Source organism: Periplaneta americana, chromosome 17, assembly GCF_040183065.1.
Source record: "Periplaneta americana isolate PAMFEO1 chromosome 17, P.americana_PAMFEO1_priV1, whole genome shotgun sequence".
Lineage (NCBI taxonomy): Eukaryota > Metazoa > Arthropoda > Insecta > Blattodea > Blattidae > Periplaneta > Periplaneta americana.
This window is the reverse complement of record NC_091133.1, coordinates 9,438,600-9,465,640: the sequence shown is the minus strand read 5'-3', so window position 1 is coordinate 9,465,640 and position 27,041 is coordinate 9,438,600. Positions and strand designations below refer to the sequence as shown.

The following is a 27,041-nucleotide window of genomic DNA, read 5'->3' as shown; positions in this document are numbered from 1 at the left end:
AATTAAACATATTTTTTGTTAAAAGATAAAGAATAGGTGATTCTAAAAGAATTTTTCATGCTGATTTAGGATCTGTTTTCAAAAATTCTGTATCACGCAAGGTTTTTGAGTAATTATAGGAAATGTACTTCAAACTTTTCTAGTATTGATACCTTGTAATATTTTACCTAAAATCGTATTTACTTACCTAAAATGTGTGTGAAATAGATTTTAGGCTATACTTCGCTTGAGAAGCATATCTTTTTAGTGTGCAGCAGTAGTCTAACAGAATATTTGGGCTCCATTTTTCCTGGTAGCGCCTCCATATTTCAGAAACGTCCTGGTGAAAACGCTCCCCAGTTCGTCACTTACTACCCGAGGGTTTTAAGGAAAGAAAAAAGTAGATGAGAATCGAAGAAGTTATTTTGAGAGATATGACATCCTATTACATTATAGTTCTGAATCAGCTCACTGACAAGTTCTCTGTAATCTTTTGATATGTGGTTCCTAGAAAGTAACAGTGTTGAATGATCCTTAGCTTCCCGGCATATCACTGAAACTGGAAAAGCCATATGATGGGATCATCTTAGTCAAATACTTAATAGAATCACATGGAGCACAACAGATTTCAGGGACCCAGTTCATGTCCTCATTTATTTTTCAATCAAAAGAACACTCGTAAGCTCTAATGTCAAACGCAACAAAAATTGTTTATGCGATTTAAACAGTATTTCGAGGTATGTTTCATTTTAATAAGATACGTTTACCACACTTAAAATAAGGACAAAGAAACACAGGTTATGAAACTTGTTTCGTGAATGTAAGTTCCAACTCAACTGAGAATTAATATTAACTCTCAGTTTTATGAGGAATAAAATTTATTTTTATGAATTCTGGCTTCACGGGCAAAAATGATCTAAAGTTATAGGCCAATTGATATAGCAATAAAATGAGATAGCCTATTTGAAATATTTTCTTCCCATTAGCATGTTAAGAACTGTATATACCAATGAAATTAAATAAAATTTTCTGAAATTACAAAAAAATTGGTGGGTGGTAGGAAAATTCTGACTGCATTTTTGGAATCAGCACAAGAAATTACATAAGAAAAAGCAGAAACTGTACATTTAACAAAATCATTATTGACCAGTGTTATCTGCTTGTCCAAGAAAACTGCTTCCCCCCTCTCTCGTCTGCTCACAATTCCTCGCTATCATGAATTATGTAACTTTCGGGAATGCAGAGTGAAAAGAGGCACTGTTGATAGAGAAATTCCGACGATTGAGACTTTGTGCACGCCTCAACGGGAAAATATTGCAGCTAAGGAGTCATTATTTTATAATATTCTTCTTTATTGTTATCAGTTCCAAATAGAGCATCAAATTCGCTTTCAGCAAACATGTAAATACTAAAATAATAATGCTAACCTTACAATCATCGACCCAATGCTCCTTTCGCTTTCGACTGCTGTACATGTAAAATATTTTCCACAAATACCTCAACTGAAACTTCCTTGGGCTATGTGTTATAGTTTATGTTTTTAACCTTCTCGACTCCGGATAATTCCACGATCATATATTTAAATGATCGATATTAAGTGTGTAAACGGAAGTAAACCTTCAGTTTACCCACTTCAGACAAACATGCAATTAGAATCACCTTTCGCCAGTGTAGCCTACATAGGTTGGATAAAAAGTAATGGCAACACTGCTGTCACGTGACGATGGTGCGTTCGAGAGCTGCCAGCTGTGTGGACATGAACAAGGACTGTTAGATGAGTTAGTGCAGCCAGCAGCGACAGTACTCCATCAATCTACTGCAGTATGTAGAACGTTCACTTTCATAGGGATAGTGCGAGCGCCCTAAGACCATTCTTACAAAACTAGAGCAACGTTCCTGGATCAAAATTGAAATGGCACGAGGTCATAGTGCACAAGAATGTTTTCAGGGACTGCGTGAAGCATGTGGCGATGCAGCGTTGCCATATCGCACAGTTGCACGATGGGTTAAAGCGTTCCGGGAAGGCCTTGTTGCACCGGTACCAAAGGGAAGGTGACGACTTTCTTGGACGAATCGTCGCTTTGGACGAAACCTGGACTCGCTCGTATGAACCAAACTTGAAATGCCAATCAAATGAATGGAAGCATCCCGGTTCTCCTCGTCCAAAGAAAGTGCGCCCTACACAAAGTGCTGTGAAGGAGATGTTCATTGTGGCATATGACATTGATGGGGTAATACTGCACCACGCTGTACCTCCAAGACAGACGGAAAACACGGACTACTGGAACATCTACCGTACTCACCCGATATGATCCATGCGATTACGATCTTTTCACCAAAGTGTAAGAACCACTGCGAGGGACCCGGTACAATACCAGAGATGAACTTATCCGTGCTTTAGGGCGGTCAATACGGAACATCAACAAAGATGGACGCGCTGATGGTGTACGACGCCTACCAATCATTTGGCAAAAGGTAATAAATAAGGGGGCGACTATATAGAAGGTACGTAAATGTTGTACCTCTGTGAATAAAGCCATGTCAGAAATATCGAACTGTTGCCATTACTTTTTATCCAACCGTAGTATGTGCGTACATGTACTTATAACTGTTCTATTTGTGTGAAACATTTTCCTCACACGTCGCAACTAAATGGCCTTTCTCTTGTGTGTGCGTGCATGTCTCACCAAAGTTGCCGATAACGAGAAACACTTAGCACACACCTCGCATTTGAATGGCTTCTCGCCTGTGTGAATGCGAGCATGCTTATTTAGATCGTTTGAAGCTGAGAAACACTTTCCACACACATCACATTTAAATGGCCTTTCTCCTGTGTGTGTGCGTGCATGTCTGACTAGATCTATCGATACTGCAAAACACTTTTCACAAACCTCGCATTTGAAAGGCTTTTCGCCCGTGTGAATACGAACGTGTGTGTTTAAATTTGAAGACGTTGAAAAACTCTTTCCACAATCCTCACATTTAAATGGTCTTTCTCCTGTGTGTATCCTTGCATGTCTGAATAATGCCGTGGAAACTGAGAAAGAATTTCCGCACACCTCGCATTTGAATGGCTTTTCGCCTGTGTGAAAGCGAGCATGTGTATTTAAATATGACGATGCTGAGAAACACTTTCCACACAACTTGCATTTGAATGGTTTTTCACCTGTGTGAATGCGAGCATGAGTGTTTAAATTTGAAGAAGCAGAAAAACACTTGCCACACACATTGCATTTGAATGGCTTTTCTCCCGTGTGTATACGTGCATGTCTCACTAAAGTAGTAGATACCGAGAAACATTTTCCACACACTTCGCATTTGAATGGTCTTTCCCCTGTGTGAATGCGTGCATGTGTGTCTAAATATGATGACTTTGAAAAACACTTTCCACATGCGTCGCATTTGAATAACTTTTTTTCCTTGTGTATACGAAAATGCAGTTTCAGAGATTCCGATGTGACAAAAATCTCGTTGCATATATTACACTTTATTAGGTCGCTAATGTTTGAACAGTCTGAACTGATGCTATCACAATGTGTCAATTTGTCTTCTTCACTATCTTCTGATGCACTCTTCTCAACATTACCTGCAATGCTGAAATGAAAATAAACTCATGACGATTGTGGTAAGATCAAAATATATCAATGATTACATTGCACATACAGACATACGTAATCATATAATAACACAAACAATAAACTTTTTGTTGATGCCTTGGATCTTAATCATGTTGTCAGAGTTATTTGGAGGGATGATTAAAAAAAATTACATTCGATAGACCTTTCCAGCCTTACTTTCTAAAGTATTGTTGAATATATACATATATACATACATACGCAACAATATACAATATAATTCTGATTTGTTACCTCATTCGTATTAACTTCTAGATAAGTATCATGGTTTTTAAGACTTAATAAAAATTTGGAATTAATCTTCATATGGAGTTCTTCAAAGAAATTTGAACTTGTATTTCCTAGTTTGTTTTTTCTAGTGTGTACAAGTTAGTAAGTTTTGTGAGTCTGTACGAGTTTCAAAGTATAATTCTACATTCAAAACTTTGGATTATGAAACTTAAGTTCTTAATTATATCAAAGCTAAGATCGTATAGGAAGTCGGAATAATTATATTCTAACTCATGCCGTTTCATTTCTGGAGATCGAACGTCGCAAAAGAATGGCCACTTCACAACGGTCGTGCTTGAATCATCGCGACCTATTTTCCTATATGTGCGGAGTAGAAACATAAAGCAGATTGGAAACCTATTTCCGAGTCTGTGAATACAACAGTCTACGTTATTTTGGTGTGGAATTTGGAGATCAAGATCAGCCATGGGCTCCTCATACTCTATTCAAAACTTGTAAGGAGTATTTGCGCCAGTGGACAAATGTAAAAAGAAGTACAAATGGTTAATTTTCTATTTTTAATATCATACAATAAATGAAAATAATCGTGATAAGAGGTCACGTCCTGATGTACCTTCATCTGTGAGACTGGTGTCGCATTCTAATCTGGTACCTATTCCACTTTTCCATGAACAACCACAGCTCTCAGTAAATTAATCTTTTGTCCGTATGTGATATAGCACAAGGAAAAGAAAGCGGGGACAGCAAGAGTGATTTTAAAACTTCACATTGTGGAATGATCTGACCAGGACCAGTTGAGTGATCATAACGTACACATTTCATGATACTTTATTAATCTATCAAAACACAACTACTCAAAATTTGCTAGACAATATAAATTTTCTGGATTGTAAGGTTCAATTTTCTAATGATGAAAGAGTAATGGAACAGAGAAAAACTCTCTCTGGCGCCGGGATTTGAACCCGGGTTTTCAGCTCTACGTGCTGATGCTTTATCCACTAAGCCACACCGGATACAACCCCAGCGTCGGACAGAATTGTCTCTGATTGAGTTCCAACTCTTGGGTTCCCTCTAGTGGCCGCCCTCTGCACTACGTCATAGATCTCTATGAACATAGGATCGAAGTCCATACATGTGCTGAGGTGCACTCGTTATGAGTGACTATTTGGCCGGGATCCGACGGAATAAGCGCCGTCTTAAATCACTTCGTGATTTACGCATATCACATATTATTTCAATGTACCGAAGTACATATGATATTTCCATGCAGATATTCTGCGTCATCATACGATGAAAGAGTAATGGAACCGGTGTGGCTTAGTGGATAAAGCATCAGCACGTAGAGCTGAAAACCCGGTTTCAAATCCCGGCGCCGGAGAGAGTTTTTCTCCGTTCCATTACTCTTTCATCATATGATGACGCAGAATATCTGCATGGAAATATCATATGTACTTCGGTACATTGAATTAATATATCAATTTTCTAAGGAAGATAAAAAAGATAATAAATTAAGCTAATTATTGTTGACTGCCACAGTAAAAATGAAAGCCTAGAGAGGAATTTGCTAATGCAATGAAATTACTAAAAGATATTGCTAAAAATAAATTTCACACACTTTGGGCTCAATAGAATAAAAGGCTGTAAAAAACTAATCTTGCTAACAATCTAAGGCGGTTTGTAGGAAACAAAGCATATAACGTCAAAACAATTCTCCAAGGCGATTGGAATTTCACACTGTTCTCGGTATTCATTCATTTCATGTTTTCATTCAGTTCATTGTTTCTCTCTTAAGAAATTGGGTCTCTGTTTCAAAATGAAGAACAGCTATTTAAGGTACATTTGTCTGGATTTCATAATATGAAAATCTAACACAACGTAATAATTCAGTGACGTAGAGACGAAAACCTCCAGCTAGCTGTCACTGCAAAAGTAACGCAACCCTTAAAGAAATACAGTCCAGAAAAACATGTCGCAATTTCCGCAGCACTTGAATTGCACAGCAAGAAGAACAGTGAAGAAGTACAACGCGCAGGGATTGCAGCTGCAGTAGAAATGTTGCCAGTCAAAGTAGTGATGTGACTGTACCATAAAACAAATCATGGTTCTCGAAGGACAGCAGAATAATAAAGCAGCAGATGGTAGGAGTTGTAGTGTGTTACTTATCAAGTTCATTATCATTTCAGTGAATCTTACGTGTTTCCAGTACCAAGATGTATTCAGACGTTAATAAGAAAGTCTACACAAATTTAGTGCATAGGAACAGTATCATACATTATTAAATTTATTCCCTCTGTCGTCATTAAATGAAGCAAAGAATGGAAAAGCAAAACCAGCAAAGTACACTCACCTCTCAGTCAACATTTCATCCTCTTCTGAAGATACTTCCACTTTCTGTTCCAGCTGAACTCTGTCCACATCTAATAAATCTTCCTGCAAAAGTGAGTAAATGATGACCATATCTGTCACTGGTTTCCCATGTCAGACACCTCAATATTCAAACCTAATGATTCCAGTCTAACTTTTCCGCAAGGTTGTAATGATTTTTACACAAAACGTAATAGCTTCCCCCTAATTGCATTGATTTAGTCCTTCATACGTCCTTCCTTAAACTCAGGCTGTTTGTTTGTACTGTAACGTATTGGAATCAAGTTTCAACTTTAAAAATACATCGTGTCCAGGCTAGAGGTATCAAGAAATGAAAGAAAAACCTGACTTAACCTTGAGATTAATTAACTGAAAATTTTCTTTAGTGTTATATAAAGCTCTCCAAGTTTTACACCCGGTTCAATATATCACAATGTGAGCACCTCTTGTTTTTCTGCAAATGTCCAAAAGATATTTCAATTCCCTCCAAGTTTTTTGCAACATTTGAGAGCTATGTGGTCAATTGTTAACCTGATTTGTTGCCTCAATTGTAACACATTTTGAATTGGATATTGTTGACACACGCAGTCCTTAATTAAACCTCAGGTGAAGAAATCCAGCTGAGTCAGATCAGGAGACTTTGGTGGCAATGCCTTGAGTCTCTCTCTTCCAATCCAACAACGAGAAACATTTCTATGAAGAAAACTGCTGACATCATGATGATAATGTGGTGGAGCACCATGTTTTAGAAATGTTGATCCAAGGGGGATTTTCTAGCATATCAAGGTAACTGTGCCCAGTCACGGATTTTTCCAAGAAGAAGAATAGACCAATAATTTCATTGTGCATCAACCCCAATCAAACGTTAACTTTTTCCCTGTCTCATTCGTGTTCCACTATACCATGATTCTCGGACCCCCATATACGACAGTTATGACATTTAACTTTAACCGCAGAGCTTCAGTACTGAATATCACTATCTCAAGATATGAAGGGTTTTCGTCAATAAGTTGCAGAATTTCAATCGCAAAATTTTATCTCAATCTTCTATCATTTGGCCGAATGCGGTGAAGAAGATGGAGCTTGTATGCAAATAGTTTGAGTCATTTATGAAGAACGTCCCGAACAGTTGATGTGGGAATCAGTAATTGATGACTAGCCTGTCTAATGGACTTCCTTGGACTCCGGTTGAATAATCGACCATTTCTTCGGTTATTTATTTCTTGGGAAGTTTGCCTGTTTGTGGAATCAAGGATTCTGTCTCTTTAAAAGTTCCATTCCAATGCAAAATTAATTTCGACGTAGGTTGATCCACGTTCAATTCTAGACGAAATCCTAGTCTAACTCTGGTAACATACTGTATTTCAATATAGCAAGCCAAAGCATGCACTTCACTTCTTGGTCTGGTGTCCACATTTTACGTTCAATTTGAATGATTAATTTTTACTCTTACCAATTCATCACGTAAATCACAATGATTAATCGTTTCTTTTTTGTTTTTTTCAATTTTCTTGCTTTGTTGTATGGATTTCTACTATTGTTACAAAAATAAAAAAAATCTTAGAGAGTTTCTGCATCCTGTGCTAAACATATAATATTAAAATATCCTTCTGTTAATAAATACCTCCAGCCCAGACACGGTGTATGTACTTGCCATGTATAAACTGCCTGCAGAAAACGTAATCCATATTTACTAGAATATTTAACGTATACAAGCAGTAAACAGGTTATATTTCAAACATTAATATATTTCGCTGTTGAAAGTTTTATTACTTCAAGATGCAGACTATTTAACATGACCTCTTCTTTTGACATAAGACAGCAGAAAATAAAGGTTTTTCCACCACACTTGCAAGTTAATTTGTAACACAGATCGCTGCTGCTGATTCAGAAGATTCATAACCCTAAATAAATTGAGGATGGATCCTGGAAATTTTCGTCATTGTTGAAGCTTGCACAAGAATTGAAGGACCGGTTTCGTGACAGATACAGAAAGTTATAAGACATCGAAGTCCGAAGGAAACAGTGTAAATGACGATTTTATAACTGTAAGTCCAGAACATTATAAAAGAATCATAATATGAAACATGCACTGTGAATTAGGCTCCCAGGGACAGCAGATGAGATGCAAAACAGTGTGGCATATTTTCACAGATTTGTGTATAACAGAATACATGCAGTTCTTTTCTAAAGAAAATAATAATAATAATAATAATAATAATAATAATAATAATAATAATAATAATAATAATAATAATAATAATGTTATATTATGTAATAATAATAATAATAATAATAATAATAATAATAATGTTATATTATGTATATGAAACATTATTATTATTATTATTATTATTATTATTATTATTGTTATATTACGTATATGAAACATTATTATTATTATTATTATTATTATTATTATTATTATTATTATTATTATTATTATTATTATTATTACATCTATTAGAAAGAGATTGCAATTGGGGAATTCGGAATAATAACGAACTAAACAATTTAATTCAAAATAAAAATCGAATAAACTACATGCAGGCGAAAACACTAGCTTGGTTTGGACATATAAACTGCATGAACGAAGATAGATTTGTCAGAAAAATCTATACTTGGAAAACAATAAACACCAGCAACAGAGGAAAACCAAAAAATGTATAGATAGATGATGTCTTAGAAGACATAAGAGAGATGGGAAAAAAGGAATTGGCCAAAACATATCCAAAACAGGAATGAATGGCGGAAAACAGTTGAGAAAGTCAAAACTTCTACGAAGTTATAACTAAAAAACAAGATAACTATGATTATGTTTAGTATTGTTACAATTACTATTACTTTTATTAATATTATTTTATATTATTTAATGTATTTTATTAATATTATTAACATTAGCAATAAATTTACCTGGTAACAAAGTTAGAGGACTTCCAAATTTTTTGTTTGTTTTGTATACACATTTACATCTATTTGAACTCATCGTTCAATATCTAGCACAACAATTGCTACATCAGTAACAACAAAACAAAAAAATTCGTAAACTTGAAATGATGTGTGTCCCTAGACACAATTTTCTCCGTGTATTCGAGACAATTCTCTGTTCCCTACCAGAAATATATACTTGCACATTATTATGTTATTTCAAATCTAAAATGAAAACCGTCTAATTTGTGAATGTTATGGAAAAAGGGAAAAGAGCTAATACAAATCGAGACTCTTAATAGATCTGACATACTTAAAAATGCACTCCTGGCATTTGTTTATACTGACAATGATCCACTTACATCAACTTCAGATTTCACATGGACACAGGTGTGGTGTCTTCAAACTTTATCTATGATTTGATATTGTGACTCTGGTCAACGCATTCTGTCTTCAAGCCCGTAAATTTCAGATGCGATAAATTCTCTTCCTACACAAATGCAAATTGACTTTATTTAGTAATAATATGTAATACAGATAGTTTCAGTGGGCTGAGAAGATTCACATCTCGGAGAGTTAGGGCAGATCAAAATCCGAAATAAACGATGTTAATGCTGATTTTATAAATGTAAGTCCAGAAAATTATAAAAAGCATTCTGAAAGGATTATAACTATAGCCTATACTGTGAATCTATTTGAGACAGGACAACAGCTGAGTTACTCAACAGTGTGGCGTACTTTCGTAGATCTGTTTGTAACAAAACAAACCCAAACTGTTATAAACAAATTGTTGTTATTATTATTATTATTATTATTATTATTATTATTATTATTATTATTGCTATTTTTTTCTATAAACTTACTTCTTGAAACAGAGAACTTCCAAATCTCTTGTGAGTTTTGGATAAACCTTTTTATCAACTTGAACTATTGATGAATGTCTAGCATAGTGAATGATAGATCAGTACAAGAAAGAGGAATTTTGTAAAGTTAAATGAAATCCTGTCCGTAGGCACAATAACTTTGTCTATATAGGCTATTCCAGATAGTCCTATGTTAACTACCAGGAATATATATTAGCATACTATTATCCTATTTCAAATCTAAAAATTAAGGTCGTTCAAGTTTACAAACTATTGGAAAGAAGAAAAAAGTTAATAATGCACTGTTAATGGTTTTCACACATTAAGAATTCACTAGGTACCTGTATATCTGTATACTGATAGTGAACAACTTACATCAATTTCATATTTCACGAATGCAAACCTGGTAGGCACTGGAGCGTCTTCAACTTTTATCTCTGATTTCATTTCGTAACTGTGATCTAAGCATTCTGTCTTCATGCCCATCACTTCCAGATGCGATAAATTACCTTCCTATAGAAAAAAATTACAACATGAATGTTTTTTTTTTTTTCGCTGTTAAAAACTGACTTTATTTATAATAGCTGTCAATCTGGTTCTGCATGGCCATTATTGTCTGTCTCTCTCTCTCAACACAGGCAACAAGTTACAAAGACAAATGAAGACGAAAAGGGAACAAGATTTAGGGACACAGGCAATCACTGATAATGTGTCAGGTTTTCCTTGTGCAAATAATTTACATACTATGAAGGGTACAATAATCTGATATAGGTATATATACTACACCACGTGTGCAAATGTCTTTTCAAATATGATAATGCATTAATCATTACTCAGAACAATAACAATTATATCCTCCTCTGGCACTTTTAAACAAACAAATATAAAAACAGTGAGACTTTTCACTTTACCTCTGATGAAGACTTATTATCTTCTAATCTGTACATGTTGTCATGTTCTAAGTGCAAAGGATCATCCTCAGGTTCCATCTTGATTAAATCCATCACAACTGAAAGAAGAGATTATATAACTGACAGTGATTTATAGAAACTGAGCTGCTGAGAGACTTTCATTCAAGTTGCTACGATCTAATTCACATTACACTTAACCAGGGGCGGTTTTTCGAGTGAAGCTCGTGAAGCGGCACTTCACCTGTTTACTTATTTACAAGTATTTTAATATTTTATTTTATTTCACTTCATTTTTGTCTTCTACGTTCTCCGTTGTGATATGTTCTGCATTTAGATATTCTGCATTATAGAACACTAGTCCCATTGTCACTACTGTTTGGCGCAGAGGGGGAAGGGTGACAATTGCAGCTATATTCCTCTTTCAGAGGTAGAGCTTCTCAATTTGCGGATTTGTTTACGGGTAACTATGGCAACGAACTCTTGTAAGATTTCTACAGAGCCTGTTTGCGAGGGTACTTGAATCGCTGACAAAACATTTCTCTTGTAGCTGCAAGCACTCTTACAGCCGCCTGGCTTGGCTCTTTTGAAAGGAAAATAACGGCACGCGAATACAATGAGATAGAATTCCTTGTCTTTCACAGTGTTCACACTTCTTTGTTCCTGTTAATTTCAGTTTGTGAGACGTGTGAATAGAGTGACTGTGTTTTGTCTTGTTGCTAAAACGATATATATTAGAAGATTAAGTTAACTAAGCACTCATTTATTTTTAGTGATAGTTTTATAATTATTTTTAAAAGTGGTGACTCAAATATTTTTATTAACAACGAGGAATGTATCCTATAAAAGATATAGTGTGTAGCGTGTTACAGACACCATTTTCGCGATGGGCTGAAGAAGGTGATGAAAGATATTTATTGTTACCGGGGAAACTACCGGCGTGGTTCAGTCGGTTAAGGCGCTTGCCTGCCGGTCTGAAGTTGCGCTCGGGGGCGGGTTCAATCCCCACTTGGCTGATTACCTGGTTGGGTTTTTTCGAGGTTTTCTCCAACTGTAAGGTGAAAGGTAATCTGTGGCGAATCCTCGGTCTCAGCTCGCCAAATACCATCTCGCTATCACCAATCTCATCGACGCTAAATAACATCGTAGTTGATACAGCATCGTTAAATAACCGACTAAAATAAAATAAAAATGTTAGCGGGGAAACCAACACTTGTTATTAATATATCGGCGAAAAAGTTGAAAAGGATAGGTGCAAGATCTTACAACAAACATTTTAAAAGTGCGTGATACAGTGAATATCAGTGGCGGTGTGGTAGTTTTTATTTGGAAAAATTGTTTTGTAGACCCTGTTTGTTAGTTAAAATAAAAAAATCGATATGGAACTCGGATGGATTTTGTGAAAACAGATGAAGTTTTTGTCAGTTTTTTTTTTTTTTTTTTTTTTTTTTGAAAAGGCTAAAGAAAGGGGTGAATTTTCAGGGTGGAAATATGTTAAACTATCAGAAGATTAACTTTTTCAGAAGTACAAACAATTATTTTTGAAATACGTGACGTCATTTTTATGCAAGTTAACACTAGATATCAAGACAATGAACAGCTTCAGTTTTTCTTTTGCCAATACTTCACAATTTCTTCAGTATTCAAATATTTTTCCTTCTAATGCTCTTGCCACTCTACAAAAGACTCTCCCAAATTTGTTCAAAGTAAGTCGTTTGAAAACAAAACTAGAGCTCCTCTATGCAGATCATGAGTATCAGAACATTTTCCCTGATACAAGCACTAAAACTCGTATGAGAAAACAAAGACGTATTGAAGAAACCTATAGGCTCTTTTCCCTTATTGTGACATTACCGTCAACAAGCGTTTCAATGGACCGAAGTTTTTCTACACTCAACCGCATAAAGACGAATCTTCGCAATTTAATGGCACAAGGGAGATTAACATCATTGGCGTGCATCTCCATTCACAAGGACTTGCTACATGATCTCATTGAGAAGCAGCCATTTCATGACGACATCATTGACAAATTCTCCATCCGTACAGACAGACTAATCAACTTAATCTACAAAAAATTGGTAAGACGTACATCATGTCTCTTAATAAAAGAGCTTCACCAACTTTTCAGGTTGCGAGCCGCCACTGCACTTAACCGTACTCATCTCCTTTAACAATAGCCCTGCCAGGACCCTGGAATTCGCTACCTGCTAGCATTAGGGACTATCGAAATAAAATTAAATTCAAACGTAAACATACTAGCTACTTGCTCAGCAACTCAGACTCGTTCAGTCATGGCTTCTTGTAAATAGTTGTCTTACTCTAGCATAAAAGACGTCAATTTCCAGTAACTTCATCTATATATAATAATTCTACGTTTAAATTGCAATTAAGTAACTAATTTCGGTAATTTTTAAAGACAGGATGGAAAGGTATGTCGTCTCGGAAAAGAGCGGGGCCAATGTCTGATTTGTACGTTCTTTTTTACGAGTTAAATGGGAGGATAGCTAAGTGACATTAAGCCGAGATATGTGACAAGGTTAGTAGGTTAGTTGAGGGAATTATTTAAGCAATATGAGGCCGAGGAATGGTATGACTAGTATTTTGTTTTACTTTGTCATCGTATCTTTAAAATTATCATAATTTCTTCTTTGTTATTGATTTGTATAATAATTTGCCTACCTTCATTCTTGAATACACTCTTCTAACACATTTTGTATAATCACTGATGAATTATTAAGTTATTTTAATTAATTAAACAACGACTTCACAATAATCGGATATAATAACACCATAATTTAAATCGTTAACGCAATTAAGTCGTTATTTATGTTAGGTATTTATAATGTTATTTAAATAACTCAGCAGTTGATCAGGAAATTGTGTAGCCTTTATTAATTACTACGGCGTAACGTTAGGGCCTGCAGGACCTGCGATGAAGCGGGCCCGAGGTTTTAAGAGGTCCTGCAAAAACCACGCCAAAAAGAAAGAAAGAAAGAAAGAAAGAAAGAAAGAAAGAAAGAAAGAAAGAAAGAAAGAAGGAAGAAAGGAATAACGAAGGAAAGAAAGAAGGAAAGAATTATTCACGACGGTTTCATAGAATCGGACTATGTTGTTGTTGTTGAATCCAGCACAATGCTTGCCCTGTGCCCTTGCCAACAGCCGTGTCGTATAACATGTACACGTGGTGTGCGGCATCACTCTCAGTCCTCACAAAAGAGCAGCGCAAACGTATTTTACCATAATGACAACAATAAAAATTGATACCAAAATATCATATTTCAGTTATAGAATTGTATTTTCTTGATATGTAATGTACCTGAGATGGTTTTATGCATATTTTTTCTGAACATTTAACTCTTGTTAAACATTTATTTGACAATGGAATGGGTTTTCGTTCAAATTTATAATGCCAATAATAAGCAATAAGATGTTTGTGTAGTAACGATCAGTCAACTTTACTCCGTTTCGAAAGAGCTCTCTTTCCGGGAAGTTAATAATGTCAGTTGTGTGGTCGGTGTTATATTTTTCCAACTTTATTTGAACAGTTTTTAATTTAATTTTGTTGGTATATTTTTCTGTGTTTTAATCGAGTAAATTATTATTAGAGAGTATTGCCAGTATAGTTACTGAAAAATGAAACCATTCAAAGTTAAATATAAATATTTAAATGGTGCACAGAAAAGAAAGAAGAAACGAGAGTTAGAAAAAGAAACAAACAAATTAGTGCAAATAAGGGTAATATTTTTTTTCTTCCTGGCCCTAGTAGTAGTGCTAGCTCAACAGTGACAGATGTTTGCAGTGCCATAAGTGAGTGCGTGTCTGAAGTGAAAAGTGATATAGAAATAGATGTTAGTGGAGACAGCAATTGTGAAAATGTTAGCGAAAAAATGATTGTAACAAAATCGCCTTAAATGTAATTAGGCCTACCAATATTGCAGTTGCAGAGTATTCAAATGATCGTCCAGATTATGTGTTGTAAGTAGATAATGAAACTAAAAAGTTCTATGTTAGACAAAATCCTTATCAGCCAGAGCCAGCGGGTCCTAAAGATCCTAAGCAGGATAACAGATCCTTTTCCACCAAATATTACAATAAATTCACATTTACAGGGCAAGGAATTAGGAGAGAATGGTTGTGTTATTCAATTAAAAACGACTCTGTTTATTGTAAACCGTGTCGGCTCTTTGGAGAGCAGAAGTCTTCAGCTTGGAGGGAAGGAGTCCGAGATTGGCGATGGTTAACCAAAAGTATAGTGCGACACGAAACTACAGTAGATACACACATTTGAACGCATGCGTCGTTTTCAATTCGTGGCGTAAGAAAAACACAGTTGGCGCGGATATGGGTTCAGAACTAAAGAAAAGTGGAAACATGTAGAAACACGTTTCGTGAATGTGACGTCATCCAATAATCTAGCTTTTCGGGGACATTGGGAACAAATTGGAAAATGAAACAGTGGAAACTTTTTAGCAATCATGGAACTTCTCGCGAAGCATGATCCTGTATTACAAGATCTTATAAATACCGTAAACCAAAATATACATAAAAGCACCTAAGCCCTTCTATTCAAAATGAGTTAATAAATGTTTTACCACGTGCAGTTGAAAAATAAATTATTAATGGCATTAAAGGTGCCACATTCTTTTCAATAATTACAGATACAACACAGGACATACCAAGAAATTAAGTGAGATATTTACAGTTTCACATGATGTAACTGGAAAGCCTTGTGACGTGAAGATAAATGAAAGCTTCTTAAGTTTTCGCTAAGTAAAAGATCAAAGTGCATTAGGAATAGAGAAGGAAATACTCAGTGCAAGAGACGAAAAGGGACTCTTATTAACAAAATGCCGTGGTCAGAGGTATGACGATTGTGCCAATATGTCAGGCATATACAATGGTGTCAGAACGAGAACTGAACAAAGACAAAGAACTGCGAAATATGTACATTGTGCAGCGCATAATTTAAATCTAGAACTTAGCGAAGCTGCATGTGGAATTCAGTAAGTTAGGTCCTTTTATGACACCATGGAAATGTTGTATATTTTCTTCAGTCATAGTATTAAAAGATGGGAACATTTGGTATATGTTCATACCTTAAAAAAACTTTGCCCGACACGTTGAACTTCGATATATCAGTCTGTCAAAGTCCTGCATGATGCTTATGTCGATGTACTTAAGGCTCTGTCAAAATTAATATTGATATCTGAAAAAAGAAGGAAGAAAGAGAACAAGCTGTTGCTTTGAGAAACCAATTCGAGAAATTTCAATTCATTTTTTAGATAGTGTTGCAATCAAAGATTCTAGAATGTATTAATCTAGCATCACAAATTATGCAATCGGAAAATCAGAGGTTGATTAAGCGTGTTCTCTTATTCAGAATGCAGCCGATAATTTATCTTGTTACTGAAATAATTTTGAAGAAGCAATGTCATCAGCTACATCTCTGGCAAAGAGCTGGGGCATTCCACCACAATGTGAAAATAAAAGAATTCGAAAAGTGACAAAAAAAACATTTTGATGAACTGTATCAGGACGAGCGGCTAGCAGATCCAAAGATACATTTCAGAACCACTATTTAATGGCTGTTTGGACATTATTGTAGCCCAATTAAAAAGCAGATTTGAGGGTATGCATATATGAACCATTTCTTCAAAATTATTTCTCCAAAATTTCGAAATTCTGCTTCCGACGAAGAGGTTCACAATGAAGCCGTGGTTCTTGAAAACGAATATGAGGAAGATTTATCCTGTGAATTCCCAGACCAGGTAATAAGTTTCAGAAACGCTCTGAAAAATAGAAACAGTCTCATTAACCTTTGTAGCTGACTTAACAAATCTACTAGTAACAGAAAATTCAATCGTAGTTGCTACGTTCCAGACTTATGCAAGGCATTTTACCTATTTCTAATTATTCCAGTTACTGTTTCTTCGGCCAAACGATCATTTTCGAAGCTAAATTGTATTAAGAACTATCTACGGAATTCTATGACCCAAGACAGACTTAGTGAACTCAGCCTCCTCAGTATCGAATGTGATAGGGCTAGATCAATAATGTCATGCAATCATCAATACCTTCGCATCACAGAAGGCACGCCGCATGGTCCAGTTTCACTAGAGTTCAATGTGAGTGCAGTAAAGTTGTATAAGTACAACAAACAGCAGATAGAAGTATGTTTATTGATAGGCCTACCCCCCTACTAAATTTCAATCACTATAGTAGGCCTATATATTAGCAGTCTTACTAATAAACCGTGTATAGTTTTTATACTAGACTTATGTATAGTTGAGACAGAAAACTTTACTAATAAATCATGCAGAAGCGATGGACGTATAAACAGCATGTAACTATACAATGGGAGTAGTTATATACACGAAACCCCTTGTTTAAGCGTTGTATATAGAGAAAAAATGGCCGCCCCTCTAACAGCTGTTCGTATCGACTGTCATTTTATGATGATGGTTGCCTAGTAACCAAAGAAGAACAAACCAAAGAGCACAGAATAATTAGAATAATATTGCTGTAGCTCTTTGCTCTTTGACCAAAATATAGTACGGTAATCGATTAGAGCCAGTTGTACTATCGATACTTAACACGCCACACTAGAGCGCTCTACCGGATGCAATAAGGAACCTCAGATATTCTATTATCTTTCGTAACGAAGTTATGACGAAACTATGACGTAGCTGTGCAACAGTTGTACTGTTATACACGACATATGTAGTGATTATTAGTAAGGAATTTACACACGACGTGTAAACGAGCTACTCACTGTATAAGTATAAGACAGTTAAACGTCTGTATATAGAGTTTTTATTAGTAAGACTGTAAATATCTTGTCTTTTAATAAAGTTTATTAATAATTGTTATTATTTCAATAATCTTACAATAATGAACGATTAAACCCTTTGTTCTTATAACATGGAAATATATTGCATTTAAGTTGACCTTATACCTGCTGTAATTATATTTTGTGTTATTGTTAGGTTATTGATATTGTGACTTTTATTCTGCTTTAATTTAACCATACACCCGACAACAATGTGACTTTTATTCTAAATAATTCACTCTACAATGGGTATTCCACTCAACACAGCAACACAATAATCGTTATTGCACTCCACACGACGACAATGGCAATTCACAACGTGTATTATTGAGAAGAACAACAATGTACTCCTAATTTCAATTAATGGTCATAATGCACTATGTGCAGAACAAAACTGTCAGTTCTCAGTTCACAGTTCGCTTGCCTTGGCTAGTTCTTCTAGCTCAATGTTCAAGTTCACTGCACGTCGAACCCGGTCTTCCGAACTGCGTCACGCTCGCACTGCCGCAGTTACGGACTCACTCACTCACGTTCACTGCATGTCGAACTCAGGTCTTCCGGCTAAGGTCCACGACACGTCAAACTCAGGTCTTCCCAGTTGCGGTCCACCACATGTCGAAACCAGGTTCCCGTCGCTTGCTGCTGTCCAAGACAAGACTTGAAGACTCAAGACTGACTTCCGAATACTGACTGACTAACTCTTCTGTCGGCACTCACTGTGTTATTTATTAAACCACATGTTCTGGAGTCTTCGATTCGCGTCCCTTTCAGAATCTTCGAGAGAAATCTGCTTCGAAATGCGTCCTTACTTTTTCTGCTCTGCGTCGTCATCATACTTCTCCTCCACTCGCTCCATATCGCGGCTAGCGTCAGGGGTTCGTGTTTCCGTTTCCCCTCGCCTTCCTTCTCGCAAGATGCGCGCGCAACTCTCTGACGCTATAATGTAATGTTATTTTAATTGTATTCTGGGTATTCTAAATGAAATCCCCTGAAAGGTCTTATGGTCTTATCTCTACCAGGTTAAATAAACAAGCTAAATACTAAATACTTTATTTTAAATAGAGTTCTACGAAATGTTTATTTGGCCATTATTCAGTCTATCATTCAATATGGTATAATTGTTTGGGGTGGAAGTACAAAAATTAATCTTAGTCCGTTAAATTTACTACAAAAACGAATAATTAAAATTTGTTTGAAGAAAGGTTTCGATTATTCAACTAAATCAATTTATTCTGAATTTAATGTATTTAATATTGAACAAATTTATAAGTATATGCTGTTAAAATTTTATCATAAAAATCGTAATAAGTTTGTATTACAGACACATAATTATGACACAAGACGAAATATTAATTTAACATTAGTAGAACCTAAATGTCTCACATCTGCTGGTCTAAAGCATAGCATTAATTTTGGCCCTCGGTTGTACAATGCTTTAACTAAATTACATCCAGAACTTCTAACATGTAACCCACTAACATATTACAAGAAAATTAGAAACGTGTTAATATCTTCAATTTGATTAAATAAATTTATAGCCTATGTGTATGAATTAATCAACCTATATTATCTTTGTATTCTATAATTTTGATATATATATATATATATATATAGTCCTACTTTTCACGTGCGATATTATTCTTCTCTATGTTAATATTATATAATTCCATTGCCGCTGTAATTTAAATTTTAGTTCCTATTTTATTTTACTTATTTATTTTTATTATTATTTTTTTTATTTTCTATATTTCTCTCATATTAATATTGTATTATATAATTTCTGTAACTGTAATTTTAATTCTATTTCCTATTTTATTTTATATTCTCTTATAGGCCTATTAATATTATATCTGAACTGCGACCGAACATGAGCGCTGCTCATTCGGTCTCTAATTTTGTTAATACTACTGTATCTCCTTTTTATATTGATTGTATTATTTTATTTCTATTTCGCTTGTTTGTTTGTAATTACATTCTTTATTCTGTATATTTAAATTTAAATAAATAAATAAATAAATAGGCCTATCTAAACATGTCTGAAACCAATAAGCTGGTACTCAAGAATATGGGACATATCTAGTATTAATTCAGAAAAAATTCACTACTACAGAAGAAAGGGGTTTTCTCCATTGTTTCAGGTTCCCCTGCTGCATTCAAACAAATCCCCAACATCATCTCATCGTGGGTTGTGCTTTGGCACACCCTGGACAAAATTCTCTCCCTAAATAATATTGGTCTACACAACTGACTGTCAGTTGTGTAGACCAATATGATGTCATCATATTGGTAAATAACGAAGAATCAAGACCCGCAGTTACACAAAGACTAAAGTTTCTCTACACACAATAAGAAATTTGCCACAAGCGTTATTGAGGAAACTGGAAATTTGGGTTAGGAGAAAGTCACGTCATGAATATCTTCTCATGAAAAGAAAGATTCTTGTTCCAATCTTAGCTTAACTTACAGAACTTCAAGATCCTCTATCCTGGCGATCTAGGAGAGGATTTGGATGCAGAGATTGAGATTTTCAAGCATTGGGAAAGGCCGATGATTGTTTTCTGTGACGTTGTGAGTATTAGTCAAGAGCAGAACTACTGCAACGGCGGATATAAAAAATTAAGTCGCATTAAGAAAATTGTGTGTTTATTTTGTTATGCTTTGTTCTGTTTTACTATTCAGCATACTAATGCAGGCAGTCGGATCCGCCATGTTCTCTAATATAGAAATAGGTGCGAGCAACTTTTCTCAGTCATACTGACATAACGCTACTGTACACTCGAATTCTTTATAAGTGTTAATATCGTGAAACGCACCTTTTGTATGGCTTGCATTTCCGAATCGGCTAGTTTAAGTATTTGTTATGCCTTGCAAATACGGATCTGTGACTAGTATGTTAAGTTAGTTTAGCCTGTTATTATGCTTTGCATAGGTAGATTAGGTCAGGTTATTAAAGGTTTTTATTAATTTGGCCTACAGAATAATATCTGTAATATTGACAATTAATATTCCGAGGAGAAAAATTCGCTCCGGCGCCGGGAATCGAACCCAGGTCTCTTGGTTCTACGTACCAAGTGCTCTGACCACTGAATAACGCCGAATTCAATCCACAGCACCGGACCCAACACTCCTCCTTCAGTGTTTCCCTTTGTGGCCGGACCCCAAGTTAGGCATATACCCTACGTTGACGTTTTTTATGCCCAAGTCAACTGTCATACATGGGGCGCACTCAACTGAGTGACTGTTTGGCCGGGATTCCGCAGTTAAGTACACAGTAATCTGTACAGAAATATGCATTGCTAGCTATAAGAATATTAAAGGTTTTTATTAATTTGTCCTACAGAATAATATCTGTAATATTGACAATTAATATTTGAGAAGAAAAATTCCCTCCGGCGCCGGGGATCGAACCCGGGTCTCTTGGTTCTACGTACCAAGTGCTCTGACCACTGAGCTACGTCGAATTCAATCCACAGCACCGGACCGAACCCTCCTCCTTTAGTGTTTCCCTTTTGTGGCCGGACCCCAATGGCAGTTGACTTGGACATAAAAAAATGTCAACGTATATGCCTAACTTGGGGTCCGGCCACAACGGGAAACACTGAAGGACAAGGGTTTGGTCAGGTGCTGTGGATTGAATTCGGCGTAGCTCAGTGATCACAGCACTTGGTACATAGAACCAAGAGACCCGGGTTCGATCCCCGGCGCCGGAGCGGATTTTTCTCCTCGAATATAAAGAGGTTAAGTTAGTTTAGACTTATGTTACGCTTACATATACGTTTTCTAGTAGACAGAAAGCGAGTTTCCTAAGGTCGAGAATCAGTGGCATATTAGGTTTGGTTTGTTCAGACTCATGTACGTTTTTTTGGTAGATAGGTCTGCATAGGAATCGAACCTATTGGAAACATATTGTGACAGCTTCGTGAGATTCGATCTCACGACCGGCAGAAGAAGGGCAAGGTCGGCCGTGGTTCGGCGCGAAAGTTGCGCGCGCATCCGCTTCCTGGGGCATGTGCTGTGGCGTAGAGAGGAGAGGAGAGACGACTACCGCGGCAGAGAGTGGAAATAATGCGCCTGTGACTGAGGGGAGAAATCCAGAGAATTCGAGAATGCCATCTTCTGGACATCCGTGGAAATTTCTAGCATCGTACTTTCTCGTAACTATGGTTTGGTTATAAAAACGACACGCGAGTGAACTTGAGCCGTTGTTGTAGTCGTTGGACAGCAAGCCAGCCAGTCTTGTGTAGCAGTGAAGCCAGCTTCGAGACCGGAGTTCGACTTGAGTGTGTCCGCAGCTGTGTGAGCGTCCGAAGTCCTGAGTTTGAGTGCAATGGACCGCAGTTGGGGGACCTGAGTACGAAGTTCAATGGACTGTCTCTGAAGGTCTGGGGTTCGAGATACTGTGAACTCGAGTGACTGAGCTAGAAGAACTAGCCAAGGGTAACGAACTGTGAACTGACAGTTCTGTTTTGTAAATAGTGCTTTGTGAACATTAGTTAAGATTAACAGTTCATTGTTCTCAATAATCCAAGTAAATTGTCATTGTCGTCGGTGGAGTGCAATAACGAATACTGTGTTACTGTGTGGAGTGGAAATCCCATTGTTGACGGGAGTATTTAAACTAAATTATAAAGTGACTATTGTTGAAACAATAAAATTACATTGTTGTTTTGAAATAAAAGTTACAATATAAAAGAAACCGTGCCTTTAAGAAGTAGGAGGTCTCAAACCAATATAACTTTGGTGACATTACGAAAGCTTCACATTAGCATACACTCACAGTATGCCTTGCATATAAGAATGTGACACGTTATATTAGGTTAGTTTCCTTTTATGCATTGTAAATACGAATCCCTGAGAGGTTAGGTTAGAGTAGGCCTAGTTTAGGTTTCTGTTATGCCTTGCATATACGAATCTTTGCAGGATTTCCAAACCTTGATGATTTTTGTTTACTGATGTTGTCAGTACTGGCTAGCGTAATGGACGATGTGAAAACGATGTTACAATATATTATAGAAACGTTGTATCTATTTCATTATTATTTGCTGTGCTTCACTGTATTCCAATGGTTATTGAATTATACACGTTTTACGTCTTTCACATTTCATAGTATCGTGTGTTTTATGTTACTACGTTCCTTTCTTTCAGTAGAAACTACAACGTATGCATTTCATTACCGAACAATTTAGTTTTCTTGAAATATTACCCTACGAAGTCCTTAACTTTTGAAATCCATCTCCGCAAGAAATCCCTTAGAGATTCAACAATTTTCACTTCCAAAATCACCGGAACTACCTCAACGCTCGTTTCTCCGGAAACCGTGTCACAGCGGAATAGCGAACATCAATAATGGTATGTTACATACTGTAGAGCTGGGAAAACGAAACAAGTGAATATCGATGTAGCGAATATATACAATCCGTCAGTCTCCAGTAGTATCACAAATTACTTATAAATACAACGATTTTCACTCCCAAAATAATCACAGGACTTCAGAATTACTAATAGGCCTACATACGTCGATATCAGAATCAGGCTTGTCAACCAGAAACAACTACTGTGAGAATCGCACTGTAATTTCTCATTTATCAGGGTTGTTTAAATTTGCTCCGTTTCTATTGAATTTTTGGTGCAAGGAATACAGTATAATTTCCTTTTGTTTCTTTTTTTTTACTTCTCGCGAATCTAATTCTACCATTGTTTAATTCTGGTATCATGCTCCTTATAAAGGGAAAATATGCAGCATTGTAAGTAACATACATAAATATTATTAGTACCTTCGAAGATGCGCTAGTAAACTGACTACCAAAAAATGTAGAAAATCAGTTTAAACATCTTTTGATACTGTTGTTTGTTGTTGTTTACTCAACTTTCCTTAGGTTGAAATCTCATATGTGACGAAAATAAGGCATCACTCATGAGGCAACTAAGCAAAGAGATAATGGGGTAAGATGGCCAGTCCTCTCACCTCTCATTTAATATTACAGTTCCTCAAATTAAAACATGTCACGAAACAGCGATAATAGAAAAAAATATATAATTAATAAAACAGAACGACGGTTATATTCTAGTCTGAAGTTTATGTTGTGTTATGTATTGTATTGTATTTATTAACATTTCATGGTATTCGTACATTGCTTTACAGCTAGAATATGAAACAAGTCAAAACTTAATACTACTATAAAGTCTTAATTTATAGTCATAGTCTAGTTGAAAACTATACAGAAGAGGTTTACAATATAGTCTACTAGAACAACACAAAGTTTTAGTATCAATTTCATGAAGCGTTGTTGAATGTCATGAATTCATCTCAGAACAGAAGGCGTGAGAAATTAAGTACTTCTTTAATTTGATCCTAAGTAATCTTATGTTTTGAGTTTCATTTTTTATATCAATAGGGAGTCTATTAAAAATGTTTATTGCCATATAACGCACTCTTTTTTATAGCATGATAGACTTGCCAATGGGGTATGAAAGTTATTTTTTGACGCATATTTATGCCATGAACTGTTGAATTACTTTCAAAGTTCCCACGATTACTGTACATACGAGGAAGATTATTAATGAAAAAATATACTGACAAGCCATGGGCATTATTTCTAGTTTTTCTGAAAATAGTCCTACACGATTTCCTAGATTTGGCACCTACTATTATTCTAATTACTCTTTTTTGTAGTACGAATATACTGTTACTATCTGTGGAATTTCTCCAGAATATTATTCCAAAACTCATTACCGAGTGGAAGTATGCAAAGTATATTGTTTTTAAGGTTTGATATTTACTATCTTTTGCACACATCTAACAGCAAAACAAGCTGAATTTAGTTTGGGGGTAATTTCTTTAATATGATTTTTCCAATTTAAAACAATATCGAGCTGTGAGCCAAGAAATTTGGTTGCTGTTGTTTCTAATAGGAACCTATTGTTAATTATTGTGCTTGAAATTTGCGGGGTTGAATTTGGACGGAATTTAAATTGAATTATCTTAGTCTTGTTACAATTTAATACTAATTTACTGACTCAGAACCAGTCACATATTTTGAAGAGAATTTCCTTTCCTGAAGATTGGAATGTGTTGGAGTTACTGGCTGTAATTACTATACTTGTATCATCTGCAAATAATATGGGATGACCTACATCTTTTATTAAGGGAAGCAAGATCATTAATGAACAGTAGAAAAAGTAGGGGACCTAATATTGATCCTTGAGAAATTCCATTATTAATAGTTCCCCGTGTCCAGGTAGATTTCATAGTCGTATGGATTTCGACTTTTTGTTTCCTATCTATGAGTGAGACCATTGATGTGCAACGCCTTTAATTCCATAAAAATCTAATTTGTCTAGCAGCATTTTATGATTTATACAGTCAAATGTTTTGGATAAATCACAGAAAATCCCTCCAACTTCTAATTTTTTATTAACCTCTCTAGAATTTTGTCAGTTAAACTAAATGTTGCATTTTCCGTGTATTTATTTTTCCTAAATCCAAACTGTTCTGGAATTAAAATGTATATTTCTAGATGATGACATAGCGTAATTTTTTATACATTACTTTTTCAAAGATTTTGGAGAAGACTGGTAGAAGTAATATGGGTCTGTAATTTTCTGGAAACGTTGTTTCTTCCATTTTGGAGATAGGAATAATCATTGAATATTTTAATCTCTCGGGGAATACACCATTGAACATTGAATAGTTTTTTTTAGTTATATAACGATGCTGTATCAACTATTAGGTTATTTAGTGTCGAATTGAATAGTTACATAAATAGGCTAACTTAGTGGCCCAGTTATAATATGTGGACTCGCTTTTAATATTTTGCGTGTGTTATTTCATCTCACTCTGAGGAGTTTTTTGACTTTAGATTTTTAATAACTGCAATTGTTTCTTGTTTGTTTGTTGGAAATATTTGAATATTTGGGAATTTTGTTCGAAAATAGGGCATTGTGTTGTAGAGTCTAAACTGTTAGTAACGTTACCTCCAGGGTGTTGAGGTTATCGGTTATTGTAAGAAAATATTTGTTAAATATATAATTTCATTTCGGTCTGACGTTTTTGTATTGGTAGATATCAGGGCATAGTTTATTACTTTACTTTATGATCGTCCACTTTCCTTTTTAATTGTGTTCCAAGTTGATTTCATTTTATTATCAGAGTTTTGTATTTTTGTGTTATAGTGCAATTCTTTAACTTTTTGGATTACTTTGTGTAATGTTTTTGAATAACTTTTATAGTGTTGTTTTAAGTTTGTATCATTATTATTTCTGCTCTCTTGGTTTTGCATGAGATTTTAATACCGTGTGTAATCCATCTATTGTTGCATATTGTTTCATTTTTATACTTTACAGGAAAACTGGATTAAAAAAAAATATTTAGAAATGTTTTATGGAACTCGTTGCATTTACTGTTCATATCACTTTGACTGTATACTGATTGCCATGTTTCATTTTTAAGATTTAGGTCAAGTTTTAGTTCTCTACGGCCACTTCCAACGGACTCCTAACGAATATTCACACGTTTATCACTGGAATTGTGGCGCTGAAAATCAATTTAGAACACTTTTACCTCAGCCACGACACATTTCAATTTTTATTGTACAATATAAATGCAATTATCACTACAATGACACAATTCTTGCAGTTCACACAGAAACAACTTCGGAAACATAATTAACAGAGTCGCAGTTTCACTTCACTTCACTTCCACTAGATGACTCAGAATTCCAGCAGACGACAAGATACCGGTGTAGCAGATATGCCAATATCGGCAAACGAAATGAAACTGTCAGGAATGTTACAACAGGTGTGCTAAACGTTAGGAATGTTACAATAAGTGTGTAGCACGTTAGGTTAGGTTAGGTGTGTAAGATAATATGGTTACTCAGTTGGCGACACTGCAATCATTCTCCCACTCCAGCTCAAATAACGTCACGACAAAATATGGCCGCCTTCTTCCTTCAAGTACAACGATTTTCCTATATAAGTAAGGAACCTATTTAGGGCGGGTTGGGTGGGAACACATCTCTCCCAGTGATCACATCGAGTTTCTACTACCCAACACTCCAAAACTAAGGAATTTTCAGTGTTTGTTTTTAATTCCCTATACTGTCAATACCGAACTAGAACTTCATCAAGATTTATTTCCAAATTATTGAATGATTCCCTGTTTATATTTCTGAATCTCACTTTGTTTTTTTATATGCATTGGAGGTAAAATTTGCAACTTACCTAGACCACAATTCCAGTCGCATAAAACAAAAACGAACGGAACTACGTATGCCTATGTACACTGTATATCCACCGAGAGTGA

At 35.5% G+C, this 27,041-nt stretch overlaps 1 protein-coding gene and 1 non-coding gene across 2 annotated transcripts; both read right to left on the bottom strand.

Moving 5' to 3' along the window:
- Positions 1 to 384: 384 nt before the first annotated feature.
- LOC138693340 (zinc finger protein 892-like) lies at positions 385 to 27,041 on the bottom strand. The gene is made up of 5 exons (XM_069817251.1): positions 26,960 to 27,041; positions 10,912 to 11,009; positions 10,376 to 10,513; positions 6,193 to 6,275; positions 385 to 3,573 (listed from the first exon to the last, which is right to left on the bottom strand). The coding sequence occupies exons 2-5, from the start codon at positions 11,002 to 11,004 to the stop codon at positions 2,628 to 2,630; spliced, it is 1,260 nt and encodes a 419-aa protein (XP_069673352.1). The 5' UTR covers positions 11,005 to 11,009; positions 26,960 to 27,041; the 3' UTR covers positions 385 to 2,627.
- TRNAT-CGU (transfer RNA threonine (anticodon CGU)) lies at positions 21,125 to 21,198 on the bottom strand. Its single transcript has one exon. It is a non-coding gene; the product is annotated as a tRNA-Thr (tRNA).